This window comes from Natator depressus, chromosome 5 (assembly GCF_965152275.1).
Source record: "Natator depressus isolate rNatDep1 chromosome 5, rNatDep2.hap1, whole genome shotgun sequence".
NCBI lineage: Eukaryota > Metazoa > Chordata > Testudines > Cheloniidae > Natator > Natator depressus.
This window is the reverse complement of record NC_134238.1, coordinates 120,506,779-120,532,618: the sequence shown is the minus strand read 5'-3', so window position 1 is coordinate 120,532,618 and position 25,840 is coordinate 120,506,779. Positions and strand designations below refer to the sequence as shown.

The following is a 25,840-nucleotide window of genomic DNA, read 5'->3' as shown; positions in this document are numbered from 1 at the left end:
TAGAAGTATTCAGATAAGGATTTAACGGGCATAACCTTGCTTCCAGGGTCCATGAGAAGCATTAAACCTAGCAAAATTGCATATAAATCAGCTCTATACAGTGTGATTTGGCACATTTTAAACATTACCTTGCAAGTCCTGAGGGGGACTATCCCTCTAAGGTGGAAGAAGCCTGCAAAGATTTCACAGCTTAATTAGTTCTGTGCTGTAGATCTTAAGAAGTCGGTGTTCTTTTGTTTCTTTTGTTTCTGCAAGCAGGGGCAAAACTCTCTGTGTTTATGGACACTTACCTATAAACCGTATAATTCTTCGTAGTAATGGGTTCAGGTAACAGCACTCTCCGGTCAAGATAGTTTTCTCCTGGACAATCAGGGTTTCTCGGGTTGATTTTATAAAATACATGGAGATCTCGCCGATAAAAATCTGTAGCAGCGGGAAAAAAAGAAAGGGAAGTTTAAGAATCGTATGGACACATGTTCAAAGGTGGATGCCTGAATCAAGGCCATAGACAATACTTCTGCACCAGTGTACCTACAGAACATTGCACTTACACACTCTTACCTGTCAGCTCTGTGTTCTTGGGGAGCCAGAGCGCAGTACCCAGACTGTCTGACTCACGAAAGAGCTCCCCCCCGGACCCAGCCTCCGCTTGAACCAAAGCCGATCAGAAGAAAGACTTACAAAAAGCAATGAAAAGGCAGTGGGAGACACACCTAAGCCCCTGGGATAAGGGTGACAGGATTAAGGCAACTTCCCTAGCCTCATTTGCATCAAAGATGGAACAAGGAGGCATCCCCATTAGCATACAGAATGGAGAATAGAGATTCCAAGGCAAGAACCGCACAGAACTCAGGGACCAGAAAAGCAGCGAAGCGCTGCATGATGGGGGATCGCTGCTCCAGATGTTAATGAACCCATGCCTGCACACACCCAGCTCAGTAGTTATCAGACCAATTCTAGTAATAAATCCTTTATTGGTATCCAAAATAGCGAAGCTCCCTAACTGCATTGTGAGCTCCCTCCAAGGAACGCCACCCATAGGCAGAAGTGGTCAGCTCCCATTGTCTAACCTTAACAAAACAACTTTCGGATACTCCCTTGAGACATCAGTTTACACATAAACAAATCTCAGGTTTCAGAGTAGCAGCCCTGTTAGTCTGTATCCGCAGAAAGAAAAGGAGGACTTGTGGCACCTTGGAGACTAACAAATTTATTTGAGCATAAGCTTTTGTGAGCTACAGCATCCGATGAAATGAGCTGTAGCTCACGAAAGCTTATGCTCAAATAAATTTGTTAGTCTCTAAGGTGCCACAAGTCCTCCTTTTCTTTTTTTTAAACAAATCTAGTGTTCTCCCTTGAACCACTGTTGTTTCTCTACAAAAGCCCCTACCCACGCTCAGCTAAATGCGCTGATGCCTGAATCCAAAATCTGCATCAGTTCCACTGGGACTTCATCTTCTCCTGACTGATTGTGCTGGGGGCTCTGCCTGTCTCCAGCACTCCAGACCCTCAGCTACCACTACCACGTGGGACCCCCGATCGATTCAAGCTTCACAGAGCAGTGAGAACCCAGCTCTCTCTCTCTCTCTCTAGGTGTAGCCTTCTGACTCTGACTTGTGTGATCAGCTATAGTTTTCTAAACCTGACTTTTATAATCAAGTTTAAGATTTAATATTATAACTGTTTTGTTTGTTTGGCTCCCCAGTGGTTATTACCTGGCAATAAATAACTTTCATGATTAAGCTGGTTGCTTCTCTCTCTCTCCCCCTCGTGGGTGTTTTTCAGTTTCCTCATTCACTCTGCAACAACGCTCCTCGTACCTAAGCTAAAATATTCCTGCAGCGCCCAAAAATCCTGTGGGGTTTGCTCATCAAGTGGGTTACTACCAGAACAATGTAATGTGAAAGTCGGGATAGGGATGTGCTGAACCTGGGGCATATGAGGGTGGCAGCTTGGAAGTGCTGCTCGACCCAGCCTGCTCCGGCGTGCTCTATTCCGGTGCAGTGCCCATGGCAAATGAGGGTGACAGCTTGGAGGTTCTGCTTGATGCAGCCTGCTGAGTCCATGGGCCTATGAGGGTGGCAGCTTGGAAGTGCTGATTAACCCGGTCCTCTCAGATTCGCTCTGTTGTGTGTGCACATGTGTGTGTGTGTGTTCGTCTGATTCTGGGGCTGGAAGAACCCAGCCCTGGGGAAACTAGGTCCTGCAGGATAGCTCCATTGGGAGGGGACTTGCAGCAGGGAGAAGTAGAGCCCCATATGAGAACACAAGTGACACAAGCTACTTAGTACATTGATAGAAGCACAGAAACCCCTTCCAGAAGAGCAACCCAAAAAGGAGCGTACCCCAAAGTAACGGAGAAAGCTGGTAACACCACCTAGGCTTTATTGTCCTCAGGAAATAAACGGTGTGTTCTTAAGTTAGCTAACTCAAGACACCTAACAGGAGGTAAAATCCTAGTGAAGACAAGGCAGTCTGTAGTTTTCATACACACTGGCAGGTTAAGCTCTCCCGTAATCTTTACCTCGACCTGCTAGCACATGTGAACACTACACACAGCCTTGTCTTCCCTAGGATTGTACCTCGATTTTGCTAACTCAGCTTAAGAACACACCTTTTTACAAGTGAAGAAAAGGCCCCCAAGCATGATCCTGCTCCCATGGACTTCAATGGCACAGTGTTTATCCCTTGATGCCAACTTATGTAACTAGCCAACACTCACACACACATTTTTTGGTGTGTGAATGCAACTGAGGCATCCACACTGGAAAATGAAGCTCAATTTTCTGGGCTAAATCCTGACCCACGCTCTGGAGATGTAACAGGACCGTAAAGCCTCCATAGGTAGGCAGTTGAGGAGTCCCTTGGCATGGAGGAATGCAACTCTCTATGCCCGCCCCTCCTGGCTTTACCGTAGGGTGGCTGGAATGCACAATGTGGCTACATAAAGGCCTCTTGGGAGCCACTGCAACTACGCATAACTTAGAGCAGCCTTGAGACCACTCTAAATTATGCTGGGGATTGGAGGATAAACAAAAATAAACAGAGATTTGGTGCAACTGTGGATCCTGTGGGCCTCTTTTTTTTTTTTAAACTGGAATTAATATGAACAATGGGAACTAGTCTGAGATCACTAAACTTATTTGAGATAGGGTCACTAGAAGTTGATTATCTTGGGTTGGATTTTCAAAAGCCTTTGTTACTGTCCGAACTCTGCTGCCACTGAAGTCAGTGGAATTTGACTATTATATATTTATAATGGAATTCAGTAGAAAAAAGAAGCCATACTGAAGGAGCATAAATTAACTTTATACAAAGGGTGTACTCACAGCGATTCTACGTAACTGAGCTAATAAGGATGTGGGAAAAGAAACCACGCCATTAGGAGAGAGCCCAAGTAGTAGATAATAAAACACATTCACTGAGCTCACCTATAAAAATCAAATGACTATTCTTAGAGCACTTTACTTGTTGCGACAGTACATTGTTTCCAGTGCAACAATAATTTATTCTTATTAATCTGGATGAGCATCCTTATTGATTCAAGCCAAGTATGGCCAGCCTCATTGTAATTCTAACTGCTGATGGTTAGAGATGCCAGCCTTATAAAATGCACATTAAAAATGGAATCTGAGAGGGAAGAGCCAATGCGTGAAGCTGCACTGAAATATTGTCTTTATCCAGTTTATTCTATCTGTGCTCAGAGCTAGCACATAGTTCAATGTAGTTCAATTCAGTAGCCGGAGTGGAAGAAAATAAAAGACCATCAGCGCAATACAGTTTAAAAGTGACCCAGGATTTGTTCCCCTCTGTTATTTGTGCTACTGCAGTACCCGGAAGCCCCAATCAGGACTGTGGCCCCATGGTGCTAGGCGTGTGCACAGCACCGGTAGAGCTTCCAATCTAATTTAAGAGGAGGCACAATTAGGTGGATAAAGACAACAAACGTTTTCAGGCAGGAGATGTCTAAGTAGAACACACAAAAATACGGATCAAAATAAAACTTCTCCTTTTAAAACAATCCATTGACTTCAGTAGTGTTACTCCAGATTTACACCAGTCTGACTAAACTAGATACCCACAGTCCCATGGATTTCTGTGCTTATCAAATTAGCATAGCACTTAAGAAGCAGTTAGATAGTGTTTGTGAGGTAGCATCAAATGGTCTGACACAAGGGGCCTGATTCTTCTCTCCAACCAGTTTTATAGCAGTGTAACGGGCGCAGACATTTCCGATGCAGATTGCGATATGGCAGAGTACTTGAGCATATGCACAGCTTCAAGCATCTCTATAGTCCTGCTGACTTCACTAGGACTACTCCCATGCTTGAAGTTATGCACAAAAGGACCCTGTTAAATCAGGTTATTAACCCACTGTTCAACAAGAATAAGGCCATTGTAAATGGAATTCAATTCCAGATTTGACTGGCGTATGGTATATTTCTAGATAAAGTATCTATTACTGTTACTTCCACTGGGGAAGAAAGTAAGGCTCACAAGCTGCCGTTTCACACGAGCTTCCTACTTAATTAAACAGTCGAGATGACAAGAAAATTGCATTGGAGGGTGGGGCCTTTTATTCAGCGCTGTAAGAACTGATGATGTGCTGTCTATGGTGATGTATGCAAAAAGAAACAAAGCCAGTATTAGAGAATCATTGGCCCGGATACTGATCTCACCTACATTGGAGTAAATCTGGAGTAACACCGCTAAATTCAATGGAGTTAGATCGCTATGAGACTAGTTTTGGGGGAGCTATAGAATGCCCAGTGATTTCTGGTTGTTGCAATAAGCTTTGTACATTTCCTTACATTTCTGCTTTTGGGGGATCTCGTTATTAATGCATCGCCTCACTGTTTTTTAAACACAGTCTGCCATTTTTAAGCAAGCATTCAAAAACACTGCACATATATACATAAAATAGAATCAATTCTGCAGCGTTCACCGATCAGTAGCAAAGTATTATGTCTGACAGTTTAGATAGTAGAAGCTATTCTCACCAGGTATTCGACGTTTATTTCATGGACCACTACATTATGTAACAGAGGACACCTCTAGTTTGAAAAGGCTTGCAATTACAAGGGAAGAATGCTTTCGACAATATTTGTGTTGGTTCTCTGCTCTGATTTTCTGCTTTTGATATATTATATTATTTTTATTATATTTAAATATTCTGGGAGTGCCCATAGGCCCCCAACAGGGATTGTGCTGAGCACTGTGTAAACACAGATTGGAGACAATTCCTGCCCTGAATGAGTGGCGCTCCCCTTTCTTGTACTCAGCTTACAACCAGCCAGTTCCATAAGAAAACGACCTCCTTTATTTCCTATTGTTTGCCCAGCCCTTGCTCTGTCCATCCTCACCAGTGTCAACAAAACCGTTCCCTTCAATACTGGAGTTTACCCGATTGTCAAAAATCTGCCATTGTCAATTAATTCCTTACTCCTTCCCCCTGGAGCCTGACATGCTGTCCAATGACTGATCCTCCTCTAAACTCTCCTTTCTCGGCAAAGAGTGCGATAAAGAGGCCTTCTCTCATTTCTCTAGCGAACAAAGCACATATCACATAACAATATCCTGGACAGATTCTCATCTGACAGGCCATAGCATGGAAACCACAATCCTCCCTGTAGCCAGCGGATGCCCTCCTTGTACTGAAATTTTACTTCCCTCCTCCTCCACATCCCCTTTGATCTCAACTCAGCTTTTGACAGTATGGTTCGTGCCATCCTCCTCGACTGCTTCTGGAGCTGCTCAAAATTTACAATTTTTGGTGGGGGTGGGGGGAGAAGGAAGTGTTCCCATTTTACAACTAGTTCTACCAGATAGCTGTGTAGGCATCTCCTAGGTCTTGTCTTCTTGCCAAATGACTCTTATTTGCCTCTACTGTCCATAAAGTTGGCATCATGCTTAACCCCAAATAAGCCCACCATGTTCCATGTCTGTATATCAGCCTCAACTCTGCCTTTGCTGAAGTCTTCTTCCACGCCTTGCTTGTATCTTGGCCTCCCTAAGCAAACTCCCTTTCAGCCAAGTCCCAGCTCTCCAGACTCCAGCAGGCACAGTGCTGCTGCCTGGCTTCTCACCCTACTCCGTTGTCTATTCCTTCGCTTCAGGGTCCAATTTAGAATCACTCTCCTTGCTCTTCATAACCACTAAGGGCTCACTCCAGCCTATCTGAAAAGGTTCCTCTCTCTGCTCCTTGAGCACTGGCCTCCTCTCCACACACTCAGCATGTGAGATGCAAGAGCCTTCATTTGGAACAAACTTCCCCTCTCTCTCCACCTCCCTTAATCTCCATCTCATTTCAAATCTCAAATACCCTCTTCCCCCCCCTTGCTTTCATCTCTCCCTCAGCTATTATTTACCTCAGTCATTCTATTATTTAGCTCTGCAAACATGTGCGTGTGTGAGGAGCATACAGTTGGTCTGAAGGCTGCCGGACACAAAATATTATACTTCTGTTAATAAGATTTAAACACATGCAGAGAGGACAGAATGTCAACTGAGATCCACCCAGGGCAGATCTGGTACTAGAATTTTGCTCTAATTTGGAATTGTCTTAAAGTCCGTTTATTAAAAAAACATCCTTTACCAGTTCTCACCAGAAATACAGACAAAAATAAAAGGAAGGACCTACACCGCAAAGACTCTCGCAGCCTATGAGAGCTCTCTCTGTTAGGTACTTACATAGTCTCCATCACCACAGTATCCAAGACCCTCACTATCTTTTAACATAGGTATCCTGACAACACCCCTGTGAGGTGGGGAAGCACTGTTATCCCCATGATACAGAAGGGGAACTGAGGCACAAAGAGAGTTGCCTGAAGTCATACGGGAAGTCTGTGGTGGAGTAAGGAACTGAATGCTGGTCTCCAGAGCTCCACAGTGGCACCCTAACCACCCTTTCAGTGAGATGCTGAAATGGAGCTCACCCCTCACCAGCTATCAATTCAAGGCGTGAAGCAGCTAAGTGCTGTAGGAGGTTGACTGAATTTAGTGTATAGGAAAATTTGCGTAGATGCATTTTTAATGCCAGAGTACAACAGCAGAATGAACTAAATTAATCAAGAGCACAGCACTCAATTTGCAGCAGAGGAACATGTCCCATCGGAGAAGGATGTACCCTATGAGGCAAGCTGTGAGTAAATCAGCAAGGAAAAGGGAAAGGAAGGATTCAAACTGCTGAAAGTTACAGTGTTCTCAGTCTCAATCGACCAATATTTAAGGCCCCATGCAACCACCACCCTCAAGCTTTGAAAAATTACTTTCCCTGGAACAAATCTGTCCTGCCGAGCAAAGCCATGCAAATAGGCACAACCATTACAATGTGACCTGTTCCAAGTCACTGCAGCAGGTTTAACTTTAAAGTGAAGGAAAGATGACTGAAAGCCAGCAAGTGTTTCAGCAATTTTTGCTTCCCTTGTGGCTCAAACACTCAAGCACATTCGCTCTCTCATATCTCTCAGGATGTGCATGAGCCCAGTTGCAACTATCACGTCCACCCAGGTGCTGTAAAGTGGTTCATGGCTCCAGTTCGTTTATCGTCACTTACACAGCGGGACATTTTCAAGAGCGTCTAACAGATTCAGGAGCACCGAGAGGGGGTTCACTCACCCCTGAGCACCACCTCCTCGTGGCCGGGAGTGGAATAATGGCTCCCTTTCCATCCAGTGCCCCTCCCAATGGATGCTCCAGCATTGGGGTGGTCTCGCTTGCTGTAACGCAGCCCTCCGGCCAGATCACGATTTAAATCCATCCCTTCTGGGGTAGCAAAAGTACAACGACAAGCCTAGAAGTGTCCCAACACAAGAGATTCTTCCACCCCTCATGGGCTATTTCTTGGCCTCTCCTTCAGGATCAGTCTTCAGCTCCCACCTTGGGCTTGTACACCCCTCCTTGTGGCTGGTAGGGAAACTCAGGCCCACCCTCTGCTCTGGGTTCTGACCCAGGGACCCTGTATTAAGCAGCTAGGTCGGCTCCTTTAGATGTGCTGCTGCTGGTTCCCTGAGTAACTTCCAACTTCCGAGCCCCGTGTTGCTTCCCTGCAGCCGGTGCTTAATGCAGCCTCTCTTCTGATTCTCAGTCCCCTGGCTTGCTGCTGCGTTCCCCCAGCTCCTTTCTCTGCTGGAACGCTGATGCTTAGGGCTGATTCTCTGTGCCTGGCTCCCTTTCCAGGGCCCATCATAGGATTTATTCCATCCCTGTGGCCTTTTTTCAGTTGGCCTTCCCCAGGCCATTCCCAGAGAGAGGCAACGCCCTACCTCCTGTCTCCTGGGTGTCTCTACTGTTTCTAGTCCCAGAAAGCGATGGCAGACTCGATCCCGGCAGCTTCCCTCTGCTCATACTCTTATCCCAGCCCTTCCTCAGCTCTGCTTCATCCTCAGTTAAGCCTGGCTCTTCCTCCAGGTCCAGCCTGGTATGTTAATTGGCCTCTCAGGTCCACATTAACCCTTTTGGAGCCTGTGTGGGGTACATGCCCCGTCACAAATTCCACTGTCTTTCATTGGGATTTGTATTCCTAATTCCCTTCAGCAGTTTTGAAAATCTCCTCAATGGTTGCTTTTAAGAATAAGAAAAGGAGGACTTGTGGCACCTTAGAGACGAACAAATTTGTTTGAGCATAAGCTTTTGTGAGCTACAGCTCACTTCATTGGATGCTGTAGCTCACGAAAGCTTATGCTCAAATAAATTCGTTAGTCTCTAAGGTGCCACAAGTCCTCCTTTTCTTTTTGCGAATACAGACTAACACGGCTGCTACTCTGAAACCTGTCTTTAAGAATAAGACAATTCGCACTTTTGAAAAGCTATTGATCAGCTTTTGTAACTGCTACCTATAATTTTATTGCGAGATCCAAGGATACTTGATACTCCATAAGCAAGCCTCTGGTAGCAAACACTGAACAAGAGGAAGAACCTGTTTCCTTATTTTTTCTCCCTATGTGTATTAAGCTAATATCTTTATTAAAATACATTCAGAAGAGGCGCTCCATTCTCCCTCAACTCACACCCAGACGATGAGACTATTAATGAGTATGAAAAGTACCGAAAGTATGACTGATGTCATCCTCATTCTTTTTGGCTTGTGCAATCCATTCAAGGTACTTAAAAAAAAATATCACACAAAGGTTGCTTTTTTCCCCATCAAGAAAACTAGAGATGATGCTAGGGAAACTTTTTAAACTTCTTTAAAAAAAACCTGTCTGCTAGAAATTTCCTATTGCAACCCAACATTCAGTTCAGCATAGAACTTTCTCTTTTTGAAATAAGTTCTCCTCCTTCCAAACAGTCAAACCATAATGGACAGGCCAGTGTAAGTAGAAGCCTTGAATTCTGTCATGATTATTTGACATAGGCTAGAGTTTGGCCCAATCACATAATTCCATATTTTGGAAATTAGTTTTGAAGGGCGGTAAAATGGCCTGAACCATCTTTTTGTCCTGTTGCTACTCAGGTCTCATGCATCAAGGGATGGAGGGTGCTGAAGTCTACCTTATGTATATACCATATTTATAGATGTGCAACGTGATGTCCCTGGCTAGGTCAATGGCAGTGGGGATCAAACCTGGCCTGGGACCTTAGAATTTAATGCATGAGCCTCTACTGCCTGAGCTAAAAGAACCAAGAGCTAAGGGACTCTTACTGAATGGGGGAGGCAGCCTAGTGACAGATGATGTGGAAAAAGCTGAAGTACTCAATGCGTTTTTTGCCTCGGTCTTCACAGACAAGGTCAGCTCCCAGACTGCTGCACTGGGCAGCACAGTATGGGGAGGAAGTGAGCAACCCTCAGTGGTAAAAGAACAGATTAAGGACTATTTAGAAAAGCTGGACATGCACAATCCATGCATCTGGATCTAATGCATCTGAGGGTGCTGAGGGACTTGGCTGATGTGATTGCACAGTCATTGGCCATACTCTTTGAAAACTCGCGGCGATTGGGGGAGGTCCCGGATGACTGGAAAAAGGCAAATATAGTGCCCATCTTTAAAAAAGGGAAGGAGGAGAATCCGGGGAACTACAGACCGGTGAGCCTCACCTCAGTCCCTGGAAAAATCATGAAGCAGGTGCTCAAGGAATTCATTTTGAAGCACTTGGAGGAGAGGAAGGTGATCAGGAACAGTCAACATGGATTCATCAAGGGCAAGTCACGGCTGACCAATCTGATCACCTTCTATGATGAGATAACTGGCTCTGTGGATATCGGGAAAGCAGTAGACGTGATATACCTTGACTTTAGCAAAGCTTTTGATATGGTCTCTCACAGTATTCTTGCCAGCAAGTTAAAGAAGTATGGATTGGATGAATGGACTATAAGGTGGATAGAAAGCTGGCTAGATCGTCAGGCTCAACGGGTAATGATCAACGGCTCAATGTCCAGTTGGCAGCCGGTATCAAGTGGAGGTCGTCTGGGGCAGGGGTCGGTCCTGGGGCAGTTTTGTTCAACATCTTCATTAATGATCTGGACGATGGGATGGACTGCACCCTCAGCAAGTTTGCAGATGACACTAAGCAGGGGGAGAGGTAGATATGCTGGAGGGTAGGGATAGGGTCCAGAGTGACCTAGACAAATTGGAGGATTGGGCCAAAAGAAATTTGATGAGGTTCAACAAGGACAAGTGCAGAGTCCTGCACTTAGGATGGAAGAATCCCATGTACTGCTACAGGCTGGGGACCAACTGGCTAAGCAGCAGTTCTGCAGAAAAGGACCTGGGGATTACAGTGAATGAGAAACTGGATATGAATGAACGGTGTGCCCTTGTTGCCAAGAAGGCTACCGGCATATCGGGCTGCATTAGTAGGGGCATTGTCAGCAGACTGAGGGAAGTGATTATTCCTTTCTATTCGGCACTCGTGAATACACATCTGGAGCATTGTGTCCAGTTTTGGGCCCCCCACTACAGAAGGGATGTGGAAAAATTGGAGAGTCCAGCGGAGGGCAACAAAAATGACTAAGGAGCTGGGGCACATGACTTATGAGGAGAGGCTGAGGGAACTGGGCTTATTTAGTCTGCAGAAGAGAAGAGTGAGGGGAGATTTGATAGCAGCATTCAAATACCTGAAGGGGGGTGCCAAAGAGGATGGAGCTCGGCTGTTCTCAGTGATGGCAGATGACAGAACAAGGAGCAATGGTCTCAAGTTGCAGTGGGGGAGGTCTAGGTTGGATCTTAGGAAACACTATTTCACTAGGAGGATGGTGAAGCACTGGAATGGGTTACCTAGGGAGGTGGTGGAATCTCCATCCTCCAGGGCCACCCAGAGGGGAGGAGCAAGTGGGGCAATTTGCCCCAGCTCCGGCCCCCCAGGGGCCCCTACAAGAATTTTCAGGCGCCCGCAGAAGAGTTTTTGGTGGCACTTCGGCGGTGGGGGGTCCTTCAGTGCTGCCAAACACACCCAGAGTGAAGGACCCGCCGCCGCTTCTTCCGCTCCGGGTCTTCGGCGGTACTTCGGCAGCAGGGTCCTTCCGCTCCATGTCTTCGGCGAAGTGCCCCGAAGACCCGGAACGGAAGGACCCCTGCCGCTGAAGACCCCAGGCCCCCTGAATCCTCCGGGCAGCCCTGCCATCCTCAGAGGTTTTTAAGGCCCAGCTTGACAAAGCCCTGGCTGGGATGATTTAGTTGGGGTTGGTCCTGCTTTGAGCAGGAGGTTGGACTAGCTGACCTCCTGAGGTCTCTTCCAACCCCAATCTTCTATGATTCTATGAACCAACTTTCTTAGTCAGAGCTGTAGCAGGCTCATCAACTTCTGTATGTGACCCAGCCACCACTAGGAGGGACAGAGTGCCACACTGGGTGGGTGTGGGTTACACATACAGATGAATTGCACTGATATTTTTTATGATACCCTTGATTTTTAGGATCCCCATCACTGGAAAGCCAGCTAAGATTATGAGGTACATATCTTATATAACTCAAATACACAGTTCTCATTTTGAAAACCCAGATCTGAAAATGACGTTAGCATCCTCACAGACACTTTTTCTCTTCCCTAGGGACATCTGTCCATTAAATCACTGGAGTGAGAGGTTGGTTAGTGTCATTTGGATTATTAGAACTCCGCAGCATCTAATTTGAGAATTTAAAAACATCTGGCTTTCTGAATGTGTAGTGATTTCTGTGTATGTCATCTTCAGTCCAGAACAGAAATACCCGATGGAGACTTAAGGAGCTATGGCAAGCGCCATTCTGACTTTGTACACTGCAATCTCTTCAATGCATGCATGGTTCAGTGAAGAAGGAAGTTTGCAAGAAAAGGATAGAAACACAGTAGAGAGGAACAGAAGATTCCACAGACAATAGAGTGCTAGCCTATTTACCCACACACATGAAGCTCTATGGGGAGGTCACTAATATAGAATCATAGAAATGTGGGACTGGAAGGGGCCTCAAGAGGTCATCAAGTCCAGGCCCCTGTGCTGAGGCAGGACCAAGTAAATCTAGACCGTTCCTGACAGGTGTTTGTCCATCCTGTTCTTTAAAACTTCTAATGACAGAGATTCCATAACCTCCATTAGAAACCTATTTCAGAACTTTGCTACCTGTTTCAGAACTCTAGTTAGAAAGTTTTTCCTAATATCTATCCCAGCGGTTCTCAAACTTCATTGCACTGCAACCCCCTTTTGACAACAAACGTTACTACACCAGCCCAGTGCTCTGTGTTACTTTAGAATCAGGGCTGGTGTCAGGGAGTGGCAAGCGGGGCAATTGCCCAGGGTCCCACATTATGGGGGGCCCCCACAAAACTAAGTTGCGAGGTGGGGCTCGGGCTGCTGTTCATCACTGTAGTGCCACTGATGTCAACCGAGCTGGCCCCATTTACGCCAGATGAGGATGCAACCCTGCTGTCTTGTTGAGCTTTTCACTGTGCCAGGAACTATCTATCACTGCAGGTAGCATGTAAAATAAACACAACTCCTGTTAACATGACTCCAGGAATGATTCTTCTACACCAAAGCTAAAGGAAATGTTAAGACTCGAGAGGTGAAGATTTATGATCCGGAGGAGGCCAAGTTATTAAATCAGAAATAAAAATGCCAGCACTTTCTTTGGAATAGAAAAAAGCCACTCTGTCCTTGTTTAGGTGCAAATTTCCATTTCATTCACCACTTTTCTGCTGCTTTACAGAGAAGATGCTAATTTCATTGCACTCAGAGTCTAGAATGACAACTGAGCACAGCAAGATGAAACCATTTGAACTATCCTCAATGGAACATGGGGGTGAAAAATGCATTTCCGAGATTTGAGATCGGTGTGTGTACCTTTTATTTATTTAACTGTGACACAAGAGATGCAAGCACTTCCCCTTCCAGGGACTTCCCATTATCAGACAGCAAAAGGTTACGTCAGATATTACATCAAAAGATGTTTGTAATCCACGAGCCTAGTGATTACACGTTCAGTGCAGCAGGGAAAATAGCTTAATGGATCCACTTGCGTAACAGCAAGTTTTGACAAGAGCAGAAGCAGGGGAGTCTCATTCACGTTGCAGGTACTAGATAGCTAAAAGCACACAGTATGTTACCAAATGAAAAGAGTGTTTCTGATAAGGGTACATGGATTTATGCATGCATTTCGCTACCCGTAGTCACAGCCCCATTTGATTCCAACGTGGATTGCAAAAACAAACTTTCCACAAGATGCGCCGTATTCGCTAACAGGCTCCCCGCAAATCCTGCAACACTTCAAAGCTGCACTAGAATTAGGACTTTCAAACATGTGCATGTGGGACTGCACCTAAGCATGCCTGGCTGCTGTATGCCAGTGTATGCACTGGGCTAGGCGTGTGGTTTTGCCAAACTCTCTCCAGTTGTTTTTCTTTGAGATGCCAAGAAGCTGGGTTAATAGTTATTTCCCTCATGCCATGTGGTGCTGGCACTGTGATAAAATAAGGGCAAATCAGATTCACAGTAATAAATCCTCTTAGCCAAACTGACCCATTGCTCTGACTTGGACTCTGCTTACAAGGGCATGCAGTGTGTTTGGTAAGCTCGAAGCAGCACGTTGTTCATGGTTTATGGGTTAATCTGAAGTGAGGTAGTGTCTACTAGCCCCCTCCCCCCTAGTGCAGACAGCTCTTATCAAATGACCCTGCAGATCATCTTGTAAAAACAGCAGCAATAATCTCACTTGTGAGGATCATTGCTATAAAAGAGGACTGACATTAGCCTTGATTTTAATGCACTCTCCGTAGGCCTGGCTGTGGGCTGACAATGATTACTCTTGATAGCAGAGTGCAGAGAATGAAGCTGTGGATTAACCTGCAATGAGTGTAGGCTCTCTAGACGCATATGTGACTCTCATTCATGTGAAGCAGAGTTAGGCAGATACACAGAGGGGAGAACCAACCCCGGCACTCCTAAAACTTTTACCTTGAACATCATCTGTTCAATGAGCCACAGAGGAGTTCTTAATGTGAAGCAGTTTGGTGTTTGAGAAGGAAACCTGACTTGGGGTTGTTCTCTTGAGGATACAATTGCCATAGCATATATGGAAGAAACAGGATACTTTCATTTGGCTGAACCTCATGTGGGTTCCACTAGCTTTCAAATCACATCCCATGCTGCAGGAGCTGCAAGGGCTGTAAGCATCAATAAGGACAGTGTACGCAGGGTGATTTGGTAGGCAGTGCAATGCACAATGACCAAGTCATGCAGGTTAGGGATGTGGGTGACAGTTTAGAGATGCCACAGTATGGCAGGGGTTGCTGAGACTTGATTAGAGATGATGCTTCTCATGGTTGGTGTGTGAGGAAGTCATGCACAGAAATAGCTGCTGGGAGTGGGAATGCGGGCCTGTCACCTGAGTGTACTGGGGGCGGGTAGGAAATGGTGGCCTGGAAAGAAATGGGTGAGGATGTCTTAGTCCTGGTCTACACTATGGGGTTAGGTCGAATTTAGCCGTGTTAGGTCTATTTAAAAATGACTGCGTCCACACAACCAACCCCATTCCGTCGACCTAAAGGGCTCTTAAAATCTACTTCTGTACTCCTCCCCGATGAGGGGAGTAGCTCTAAAATCGACCTTGCTGGGTCGAATTTGGGGTAGTGCGGACGCAAACTGACGGTATTGGCCTCCAGGAGCTAACCCAGAGTGCTCCATTGTGACTGCTCTGGACAGCACTTTGAACTCTGATGCACTAGCCAGGTACACAGGAAAAGCCCCGGGGAACTTTTGAATTTCATTTCCTGTTTGGTCAGCATGGCAAACTCAGCAGCACAGGTGACCATGCAGCCCCCCCAGAATCGTAGAATGTTTCTGTGCTCCCCCTATCATCTCCGTCCCTGAGGTTATTGCAGATTAAAAGGTGGAAAAAAAAGCACTCACGATGACATGTTTTCCGAGCTCATGCAGTCCTCCCGCACTGATAGGGCACAGCTTAATGCATGGAGGCATTCAGTGGCAGAGGCCACGAAAGAATTAAGTGAGCATGAAGAGCGGAGGCAGGACGCGATGCTATGGCTAATGGGGAAGCAAACGGATATGATGAAGCATCTGTCGGAGCTGCAGGAAAGCCAACAACAGCACAGACCCCCGCTGCATCCACTGTGTAACCGCCTACCCTCCTCCCCATGTTCCATAGCCTCCTCACCCAGACACCCAAGAACGCGGAGGGGGAGGCTCCGGGCACCCAGCCACTCCACTCCAGAGGATGGCCCAAGCAACAGAAGGCTGTCACTCAAACAGTTTGATTTTTAGTGTGGCTACAATAAGCAATGTGGCCTTGTCCTTCCCTCCTCCCCCACCCCACCTGGGCTACCTTGTCCGTTATCTCTTTTTTTTTTAATTAATAAAGAAAGAATGCATGGTTTCAAAACAATAGTTATTTTATTTTGAAGGGGGGAGGGTGGTTGGCTTACAGTGAATTAAAATCAACAAAGGGGGCGGGTTTGCATCAAGGAGAAAAACACACAACTCTCACACCAAAGCCTGGCCAGTCATGAAACTGGTTTTCAAAGCCTCTCTGATGTGCAGCACACATTGCTGTGCTCTTCTAATCGCCCTGGTGTCTGGCTGCTCAAAATCGGATGCCAGGTGATTTGCCTCAACCTTCCACCCCACCATAAACATCTCCCCCCTTACTCTCACAGATATTATGGAGCACACAGCAAGCAGCAATAACAGGGGGAATGTTGGTTGCACTGAGGTCTGACCTAGTCAGCAAACGGCGCCAGCGAGCTTTTAAACATCCAAAGGCACATTCTACTACCATTCTGCACTTGCTCAGCCTATCGTTGAACTGCTCCTTTCTACTGTCCAGGCTTCATGAGCCATGGGAGCAAGGGGTAGGCTGGGGTAGGTGTGACCGTGTGGTGCTGCCGGCTGGGAGAGCAGCTTCAGGCAAAAGCCTCCAGCTCGTATGATCTTCGAGGCAGGACTGAATCTCCATGAGACGAAACTTAAAGAAGAGAATGACCTGGAGTCTCTGGCTCCCATTCGGTGCTCTAAGAGGAGAATAACCATGTCTCTCCATGCACCCCTGATTGACCTCACCGAGGTCTGCCAGGAGCACCCAGGAGACATACAATGGCTATCCGTCCTACTGCACTCCCGCCGCGAAGGCAAGTAGCTGCTGTTGTGTAACAATGCAGTACCACGTCTGCCAGCAGCACCCAGGAGACGTACGGTGACGGTGAGCTGAGCGGGCTCCTTGCTTGCCGTGGTATGCCGTCTGCATGGTTAACCCAGGAAAAAAGGCGTGAAACGATTGTCTGCCGTTGCTTTCACGGGGGGGGGGGCCTGACGACATGTACCCGAAACCACCTGTGACAATGTTTTTGCCCCATCAGGCATTAGGAGCTCCACCTAGAATTCCAATGGGCATCGGAGACTGCGGGAACTGTGGGATAGCTACCCACAGTGCACCGCTCTGTAAGTCGATGCTAGCCACGGTAGTGAGGATGCACTCCACCAACTTAATGCGCTTAGAGTGGACATACGCAATCGACTGTATAAAATCGGTTTCTAAAAATCAACTTCTATAAAAACGACCTAATTTCATCGTGTATTGAATGCAGAAATGTAATAGTAATGTATTGAACTCACTCAGATCAAACCATTAAAGTTTGAAGAAATGAGACAGCCCCTGGCACATGCTTTGTTTTGAGATTAGATGGGAAAGAGAACCCAGTGCTAGACACCAGAATATACTGAATATGAGACAAAAAAGGCTTTAGAGGGCTGGTCCAACAGCTCTTTGAGTTTGACTCCCAGGCCTGATCTTCCATTCCCTGGGCTGGCAAGGGCTATGTATGCTACAAAGGCAGCCCTGGTCAGCGCCTGGCAGCAGAAGCACATCACATTAGTCTGTGATTGAGGAAGGATCAGTCCTGAAGGGCTCCAAACATAACCCCACTCAGCCTTTCTTGGCCAAGGAAGGTAGCTGAGGGCCCTGAGGAAAGAAAGCTCTGTCACTGACCTCTGGGGTGGAGGGAAAATGTTTCCCCAGTAAAACAACATTTAAAATGCCACAGCAACTTTGTCCTGCTCACATGAAGACTCCCAAGGGAAAAAGTTCCCAGAGAGCAGCATTGTACCAATACTTGGCCATCCCATGCCAGATCCAGTTCCCCTGAAGTCAAAGACAAGTCTCCAATTGAGTTCAATTGTGCAGTATCAAATTCATAGTGAGGAGTGCATTAAACCTCCCTGTACAAACACTGCTTTCCAAAAGCTACTTCCTTAGATGGCCCAAAATACATTTTGGTGGGAAAGGATGGGTGTAAAGTGACAACATTCCCTGGTCTCAATGCAACTCCTTCATTTGCAAACCCTGAAATTGGTGCAGCATTAAGTGAACTCGACCAAGTCAAATTACCTATTGAGCTTGGAGTGCTAATGCAGAAAATACAATTGCTAGTAGGGAAGATTTTCAAAAGTGCCTAAGGGAATTAGGCATACAAGTCCCATTGGCTTTCAGTAGGACTTGTGCACCTAAATACCTTAGCCACTTTTGAAAGTCTTCCCCTTATTTTTCTGATTATTTTCTGTGTTGTCTGTTTCTGCTATTAGTTCAGTTATGATCCCAAATTTGCAATAAACTAAAAAGAAACCCCAAGAAATTTAATGACATACACTTCTGCAATCACCTGTCTTAAAGATCCACATATACGAGTTAATAACCTTGCAGAAAAAAAGACACAGAAAAAGGACAATATCTATTTAAATTGCATTGATTTAGCTAGATTAGTAACGAAGCTGGCTATTCATTATATTTGTTATTTTTTGTGCAAAAAAAGAAGAAACACAATGTTTTGAGATTAGGGTGACTTTAAGAAGCAGTTTAGAGCTTTTGGTGTCCTGCAACTTGAAAACGGCTTTAGCATATATAACTGCACGGAGGCTGGATTTTATTGTTTTGTGGGATCATAAAAGAAAAACAGGTAAAGAAGAGAGTTAACTGTATGTCTGTGTATGTGAGAGCAACACACATAAAAATAAAGCACATTTGCACTTGTCAATAACTAGAAACTGTTATAAAGCAGCTTTCCCCTCATCTGAGTCCTCAGCAGTCCATTCAGAACAGCAGCAAATAGTCCTGGCTGTATAATTTCAGATCTGATTCAAATTTTATAACGGTTATTTTATTGCCAAGAACACGTAATCTTTGCATTTGGGGCCTCCCTGGAAACCATGCAATTCATAACCAACTATTAAAGTGAGCTAGCTACTGTACATTCTTAAACTGTAGGCAGCTTCATCTTGCTTTTTGACAGTATTAGAATTAACCAGAACCTCTGTGGATAACTGATGCGGATTTTATGAGTCTGCTCTCTTTCTTTGGCTACAACAGAAACATACATCGATTACAGTTGAAAAGAAGAGAGGGGAAAAAGGAAAATCAGGGATTACAGGGATTTTTTGTCTTCTTTTTTTGCATCAGCATGGAAGAATGAAAGTGTTTTGATACTTACAATAGCTGTCGGGGTCGAAGCCAGCACGCAATACAGCACCAGAGGTGAAATAAAGCTCTCGTCCTCCGTTCCTGGGTAAGGCTTCATCAAATCTCCATCCTGACAGAAGAAACCCTGGATATGCACCTGGAAAGTGTCAGTGCACTCGAAGTAGTAGGCGAGCAGAACGGTCCCAGCCATGATGACGAGCTGAAAATACAGCATGGTCACACAGAGACATTAGTTGCTGTTTAGCAGATGCAGCTGGGGCTCTGAGCTACTTTAGTCCCATGGAATATCCTCCCTCCATCAGCCCACCAGCGCTTCCAGTATTGTTCTGTGTGTGTGTGTGTCGCTCTCTCTCTGCTTTGTAACATCTGTTACATAAACCTTTTGGCAAACGACACTAATGAATGTCTCAGATCGAAGTGGGTCTGCAGCACGGCTCACAGAGGGACTGGAGCTTTGGCGGCTACTTTATCAAAGGGCGTATGAGTGTCACCAGCAGCAACATTCCATGCAAACTAGCAGGACAGCAGGCAGGGCCACAGACTTTGGTGGTAACAGCCTAAAATCTGTGCATGCTGGCAGGGGGTGAGTTTGAAAGAACCAGGGTTGTGGGGGGACCAAAAGCCATCAGCTTCCTGCTGTGGAATTCAGCCAGTGCAGGGGAGAGTGTATACCGTGCCAGTCCAGTGAAGCCCCGGGTGGCCCAGAATGGGGACTCCTCTCCAGGTAAAGCAGAATATCGAGTTTGCCTTTTCTTGGAGCTGCCACTTAGAAGGGAAGCTTCAAAAATCTATTCAGGAGGAGCCCAAAAATCTGCGAAGGGGAACAACGGACCCAGCCTGTTTGCCAGCAGCTCTTCCTGTGACAACTTCTCTGCTCCGGGCTTCACACGTTTGGGGCTCTGCTGGCTTTCTACAGCCCCTCCTTCCCTTTCCTAGCACATGGTAGGTGGTTGTGCCTACTTTTGTACTACTAGGATTCCCTTCAGGGTCTGCTCCAGCATAGACCCTCGGCTGAGTCTGGACTTTAAACATGCTTATTTCACCAGGATCCATCCTGGTCTCATTTTTTGGTTTCATTGTAATGTTTGATACCGTATTGCTGGGGAACAATGCTGGCTTGGCAGCCCTAGAGTCTGAAGCCTTCTATTTATCCCCAGAACAGATCTGACAGGGCCACAGTAGTGCAAGCTCCTCCCCAAATTGCTGACGTCCACTTCCCTCAGCCCTGACCAGGAGGGATTATGCTACAGAAGTAAGAGGATAAACCCATTCGCTGCTGCCGGCTTGCAATGGGACCAATTAGCACAACAACCTGAACCTGGCACATCATTTTTAACATTATCATGTGGTCTTGTGAACACATTAAAGGCTCCACAAAAGGCTCTTTTCCTTTGTATGACTGACCACCAATCAGAGCTGTGCAGGAGCAAAAGCTGGCTAGCCAAAAGCCAGACCTCTAGGTGCACCATTCAGTACAAAGTAGGTCTGATTCTTCATCACCCTGCACTGTGTATAGCCCATGAACGCACGCTGACCTGGTGGCATTTCACACCCACTTTGTACCAACATAAATGCCTGCACAAGATGCAGAACAACAAAAATTCAGGCCCAGGATCCTGTTTACAATCATCTTTCACAATGGAGGCACGTTAGTCATAAGTATGTTTCCAGAGGTGTCATGAATGCAAAGCTATTTAGTAGTGAGCTAGGGAAAAAATCAGGACAGGAATAAAACACAAATCTTAATTTGTCTTTATTTTTTAAAGTCACTGTGCAGTGGATTGAAAATATAGTGTTGCAAGATTATAGGAATAGCCATTTAATATTAATTGCAATTCTTCCACAAAGAGCCATTTACAAGATGTTTGTGCATCTATATAGCTCGTGGCCTGACCTTGCACACACATTTTGTCAAGGATGCACAAGGGAGCCACAAAAGATGTGGAGTGTTTGATGGAGATGCCAGACCGGTGCAGCTAGATACAGCAGGTAGGAGGCAGTTGTCAGGACTACAGAAGCTTAAATTCAGATTTTGCATGTGGTCACATCATTGAATTAAATATGAAAATGAATAATTCAATCAGTGCAGAAGGTCCTATGTTTTTTCTGTTTATATTAAATTCAGTTTCCTTTATACTGTCCCTGCATTTTCAGTTGTCAATATGTTGGAGATGGACTCTGAAACCTAAAAATGACAACAAGCCATTAGGATATATGGGGTGGTTCACACCTCTCGGGATATTTCTTCAAGCTTTCTGCATACTCAGGCACATATCACTCCATCAGTTCCACTCAGGTCAGATCTTCAGTCTCTTCACATTCATGAAGGCTAAAAACATAAGGTAAATTTGCAAACCCTGGTTTCATTGAACTCAATAGGTGAAACTATCATATCCCTTAGGCCAATGCCAGGGGGCTGGGACACATGACTGATGAGGAGAGGCTGAGGGAACTGGGCTTATTTAGTCTGCAGAAGAGAAGAGTGAGGGGGGATTTGATAGCAGCCTTCAACTACCTGAAAGGGGGTTCCAAAGAGGATGGAGCTCGGCTGTTCTCAGTGGCAGATGACAGAACAAGGAGCAATGGTCTCAAGTTGCAGTGGGGGAGGTTTAGGTTGGGTATTAAGAAAAACTATTTCACTGGGAGGGTGGTGAAGCACTGGAATGGGTTCCCTAGGCAGGTGGTGGAATCTCCCTTCTTAGACGTTTTTAAGGTCCAGCTTGACAAAGCCCTGACTGGGATGATTTAACTGGAGTTGATCCCGCTTTGAGGAGGGGGTTGGACTAGACTCTTCCAACCCTAATCTTCTGTGATGGCTTCTGAAAATCCCACCCATAATTTATTTTTCAGAATGAAAGCTGGGATTCAGGAGCACAACTCTGAAGCCAGGGGTTAATTCTATAGCATACATGAGGCCCACATTATTTTATGCCTTGCAGAAACAACAATTAGCTGCATGAATTAGCTGCACCCACTTTAGCGGATCACAGAATTTTGGTTCCATGTACAGGCAGATCACATTGCCCTAGATTTGAGGGGTGTGTATACCCCAGAATGGGATCAAGTTAATTGCAACCCTATTATGTGCATTCAGCCACCCTGAAGTAATGAAATAAAACACCACATAGTTAAGGGTTAATTTGGAGACAGGCTTTCAGAAGCAAGGTCATATCTAGCTGGCAGCTTCTGCTAATCAGAATGGGAGGAGGAGACAGGCAAGAAAACAACTGATACTGAAACCTTTGGTGGGTGGAAAACCTTGAGTCTAGATGCCTCTGATATTAGAAAGTTTATTGAAAGTTAGTAAAAGGATGATCCAGTAGGGGTCATTATCACCTATGTGTTTTGTAGTTACAAAAGATCAGCTAATAGAGTGTACTTGGGAGCAATCCTCTGAAACCATCTTGAGAGATGTTTTTCCTGACACCCTTTCTCCCCGGTGGGTGAGCAACTGGCCACTGCGAACCTGCTGCTAATTACTCAGTACTGTTCCAGATGTTAGGTAAATATCTGGGACGTTCTAAATCTACTGCTTATGTCTGTGTATGCTTAAATCTAATAAACTGCAGTGTTAGACAAGAGCATGCTGACTTGCATTTAATCCTTGATCAGACAGAATCGCTGAGTTCCTGTTGATTTATTCTTACCACCACCTAGAGCAAAATAGTTTAGTTGCCCCTGTTGGGGGTTCTGAAAACCCCAAGTAACAACATAGGCTCTTTTTTAAAGACTTACTCAAATGGAATGAACTTTGGTAATTAATCCTTATAATTAGGGCCCTACCAAATTCATGGTCCATTTGGGTCAATTTCACGGTCATAGGATTTTAAAAATGATAAATATCTGAAATCACGAAATTTATTTCTGAAATTTCATGGTGTTGTACTTGTAGGGGTCCTGACCCGAAAAGGAGTTGGGGGAGGGGGGCGTGTCGCAAGGTTATTGTAGGGGGATTGCAGTGCATTCAGCCACCCTGAAGTAATGAAATAAAACACCACATAGTTAAGGGTTAATTTGGAGACAGGCTTTCAGAAGCAAGGTCATATCTAGCTGACTTACTACTCTTACTTCTGCGCTGCTGCTGGCAGTGTCGATACCTTCAGAGCTGGGTGGCCAGAGAGCAGCGGCTGCTGGCCGGGAGCCCAGCTCTGAAGGCAGAGCCACCGCCAGTAGCAGCGCAGAAGGATGGCATGGCATGGCATTGCCATCCTTACTTCTGTGCTGTGGCCTTCAGAGCTGGGCCCTTGGTCAGCAGCCACCATTCTCTGGCCACCCACCTCTGAAGGCTGCAGCATGGAAGTAAGGGTGGCAATACTGTGATCCCCCTAAAATAACCTTGTGACCCCCTTTTGGGTCAGAACCCCCAGTTTGAGACACACTGGTCTCCCCCGTGAAATTTGTTTAGTATAGGGTAAAAGCACACAAAAGACCAGATTTCACAGTCCATGGCGTGTCTTTCATGACTGTGAATTTGGTAGGGCCCTACTTATATTTAGATCTCCGAAACATACATATTTTTCACTTTTTCCCTCTTAAGTTGAATGCTAGCGCATTGATATAAAATTTAGAAGTCATTGCTTTCTGCAGTTTTTAGTTTGCTTTCTCTGGGTGAGTGTGACATTCCCCTGGTGTTATCTGGACTGGTGATCTACTAGGTCACTCCAATCCTTGAATCTGGGAGCCAGCCTTACCCTGCTCTGCTGTGAGAACTCTCACTCCCGGGCTGTTCACGCACAGCCTCTGGCATGTAAGCTGCTCCCACCTACGTGAGGGAGCAACCGAATGACACTAGCCAATAGCTCCGGTCCCAGACACAACCCTAGGAACCTCTGTCTTGCAATGCCCAGTTATTCCTGCTGGATGCTGCAAGCTTGTATGAGTTCATAAATTTAACAAAGAAATTGATATGTACCAGGCTTGTTCTCCCAAGGGGAGTCTCTGACACACTTCAAACCAAACGCACTGCTTCAGGTAGAATAAACAAACAAATTTATTAGCTACAGAAGATAGATTTTAAGTGATTATAAGTCAAAAAGTCAGATTTGGTCAAATGAAACAAAAGCAAAACACATTCTAAGCTGATCTTAACACTTTCAGTGCCCTTACAAACTTAGATGCTTCTCACCACAGGCAAATGTCTCTCCCTTTTATTATGTTCTTTCTTTGCTCTTGGCTTTGCCCCCACCCCTTCAGGGTCAGGTGAGCATTACCTCATCATAGTGCCAAACTGACCAAGGGAAGGGGGGTGACTCACTCAAGAGTCTGACAGATCCTTTGTTGCTGCCTAGGCCAGTGTCCTTTGTTCCTGTGAGGCTGGGCTGGGTTTGTCCCATACATGTCCTGATGAGATGTGAACTGCCCCTGTACTCCTGGAGAGTTTTGCCTGGGTTTGTTTTAAGCCATGAGGACACATTTTCAGCCTCATAACTATATACATGATATTACAACCCATAACATTAGTATAACAACAATGCTCAGTGCATCATGAGCCTTCTGAAGACACCCGACATGACAAACTTTGCATTGGATACCATACAATCATATTATAAGGATGAACATGGGGGTGCAGGATGTTCCCCCGATGTATAGAGTGTCACAGAGTGACAGTCCTTAAATCTGAGACTTTACAATAGATCACCTTGCAACCAATGAGAGCTAAGCCACCTGCTTTACCAGAAATCCACACAACTGACAAATAAGCAAGTCTCTGCAGAGATCTGAAAACAACGAAGATGCTCATCATTTTGTTGCCCCACTAACACAGCCTTCTAGGAGAGGAACTAACTCTACATGAATTGGGGACACCCCACCCCGTTGAAAGCTGGCATCGATCACTAGGATAGGAATTGATGAAATGCCAGTGTTACAGTTCAGCTCTTCACCTCGGTCTGCAAGGGGAGATCTGCATTGCACAGAAGGCAAGAAGGGAGAAATGCCAGCTTTGTAGTATTGTTTTTCTCTTCCCACTAGATACCCCATCACCCTAGGAATCAGCATTAACAGTAGGAGGCTAGGTAGGAGCGGGGGGATGGGTTGGATTGTCTTCTACTCTATGTGCATCTTACCACCCAGTCATAATACTTATAGAGTCAATATTAACCCAAGTGCTCCCCCTTCCACCCCAGGCTGGTGGCTGAGCTCTGGCACCACAGGAAGCAAATGAGCCAAGAGAACCTGAGGGGTTGCATGACTCAGGGCCTTGGCATGGGCAGTTGTTGCATCATCAGCTTGGACAAAATCCTCTTTCAGCGTCGGAAGCTGCACCCTCATTTGTTCTGCAAAAGGAGGGGCAAACTTCCTGTTCCTCTGAGTCTCCTGTGTTCTCCATCTGCTTAGGATGTAAACACCTCAGGGCAAGGACCACGTCTTCTCCTGAGTCTTGTGCAGTACCAGTCACTCTGTTAGCATTTAATGAGTAATACATGATAACTACAAGGGAAGTTTAGGCAGAAAATAAATAAAATAAATAAAATAAAATAAATCATCATCATCATCCAACCTACCATGAGGACAGGAGACTGGAATTAACATTCTACTTTTGTGAAGGGAGCCATGAGATATTTCATTTTAAATGTACTGTGTCCAGTTTTGCGCCCCACACTACAAGAAGGATGTGGAAAAATTGGAAAATGTCCAGCAGAGGGCAACAAAAATGATTAGGGGACTGGAACACATGACTTATGAGGAGAGGCTGAGGGAACTGGGATTGTTTAGTCTGCAGAAGAGAAGAATGAGGGGGGATTTGATAGCTGCTTTCAACTACCTGAAAGGGGGTTCCAAAGAGGATGGATCTAGACTTGTCTCAGTGGTAGCAGATGACAGAACAAGGAGTAATGGTCTCAAGTTGCAGTGGGGGAGGTCTAGGTTGGATATTAGGAAAAACCTTTTCACTTGGAGGGTGGTGAAACCTAGGGAATGTGTTACCTAGGGAGGTGGTGGAATCT

General features: G+C 45.6%; 1 protein-coding gene across 5 annotated transcripts in view; it reads right to left on the bottom strand.

Annotated features, from left to right (window-relative positions):
* Positions 1-25,840, bottom strand: part of PLPPR1 (phospholipid phosphatase related 1) — a 174,987-nt gene that overhangs the window by 25,637 nt on the left and 123,510 nt on the right. For all 5 annotated transcript variants that reach the window (XM_074953539.1, XM_074953538.1, XM_074953537.1 and 2 more), the window contains 2 exons: positions 18,907-19,095; positions 291-423 (listed from right to left, as the gene is read on the bottom strand). In XM_074953539.1, the coding sequence (XP_074809640.1) occupies positions 291-423; positions 18,907-19,095 (322 nt within the window). The remainder of the gene's footprint in view (positions 1-290; positions 424-18,906; positions 19,096-25,840) is intronic.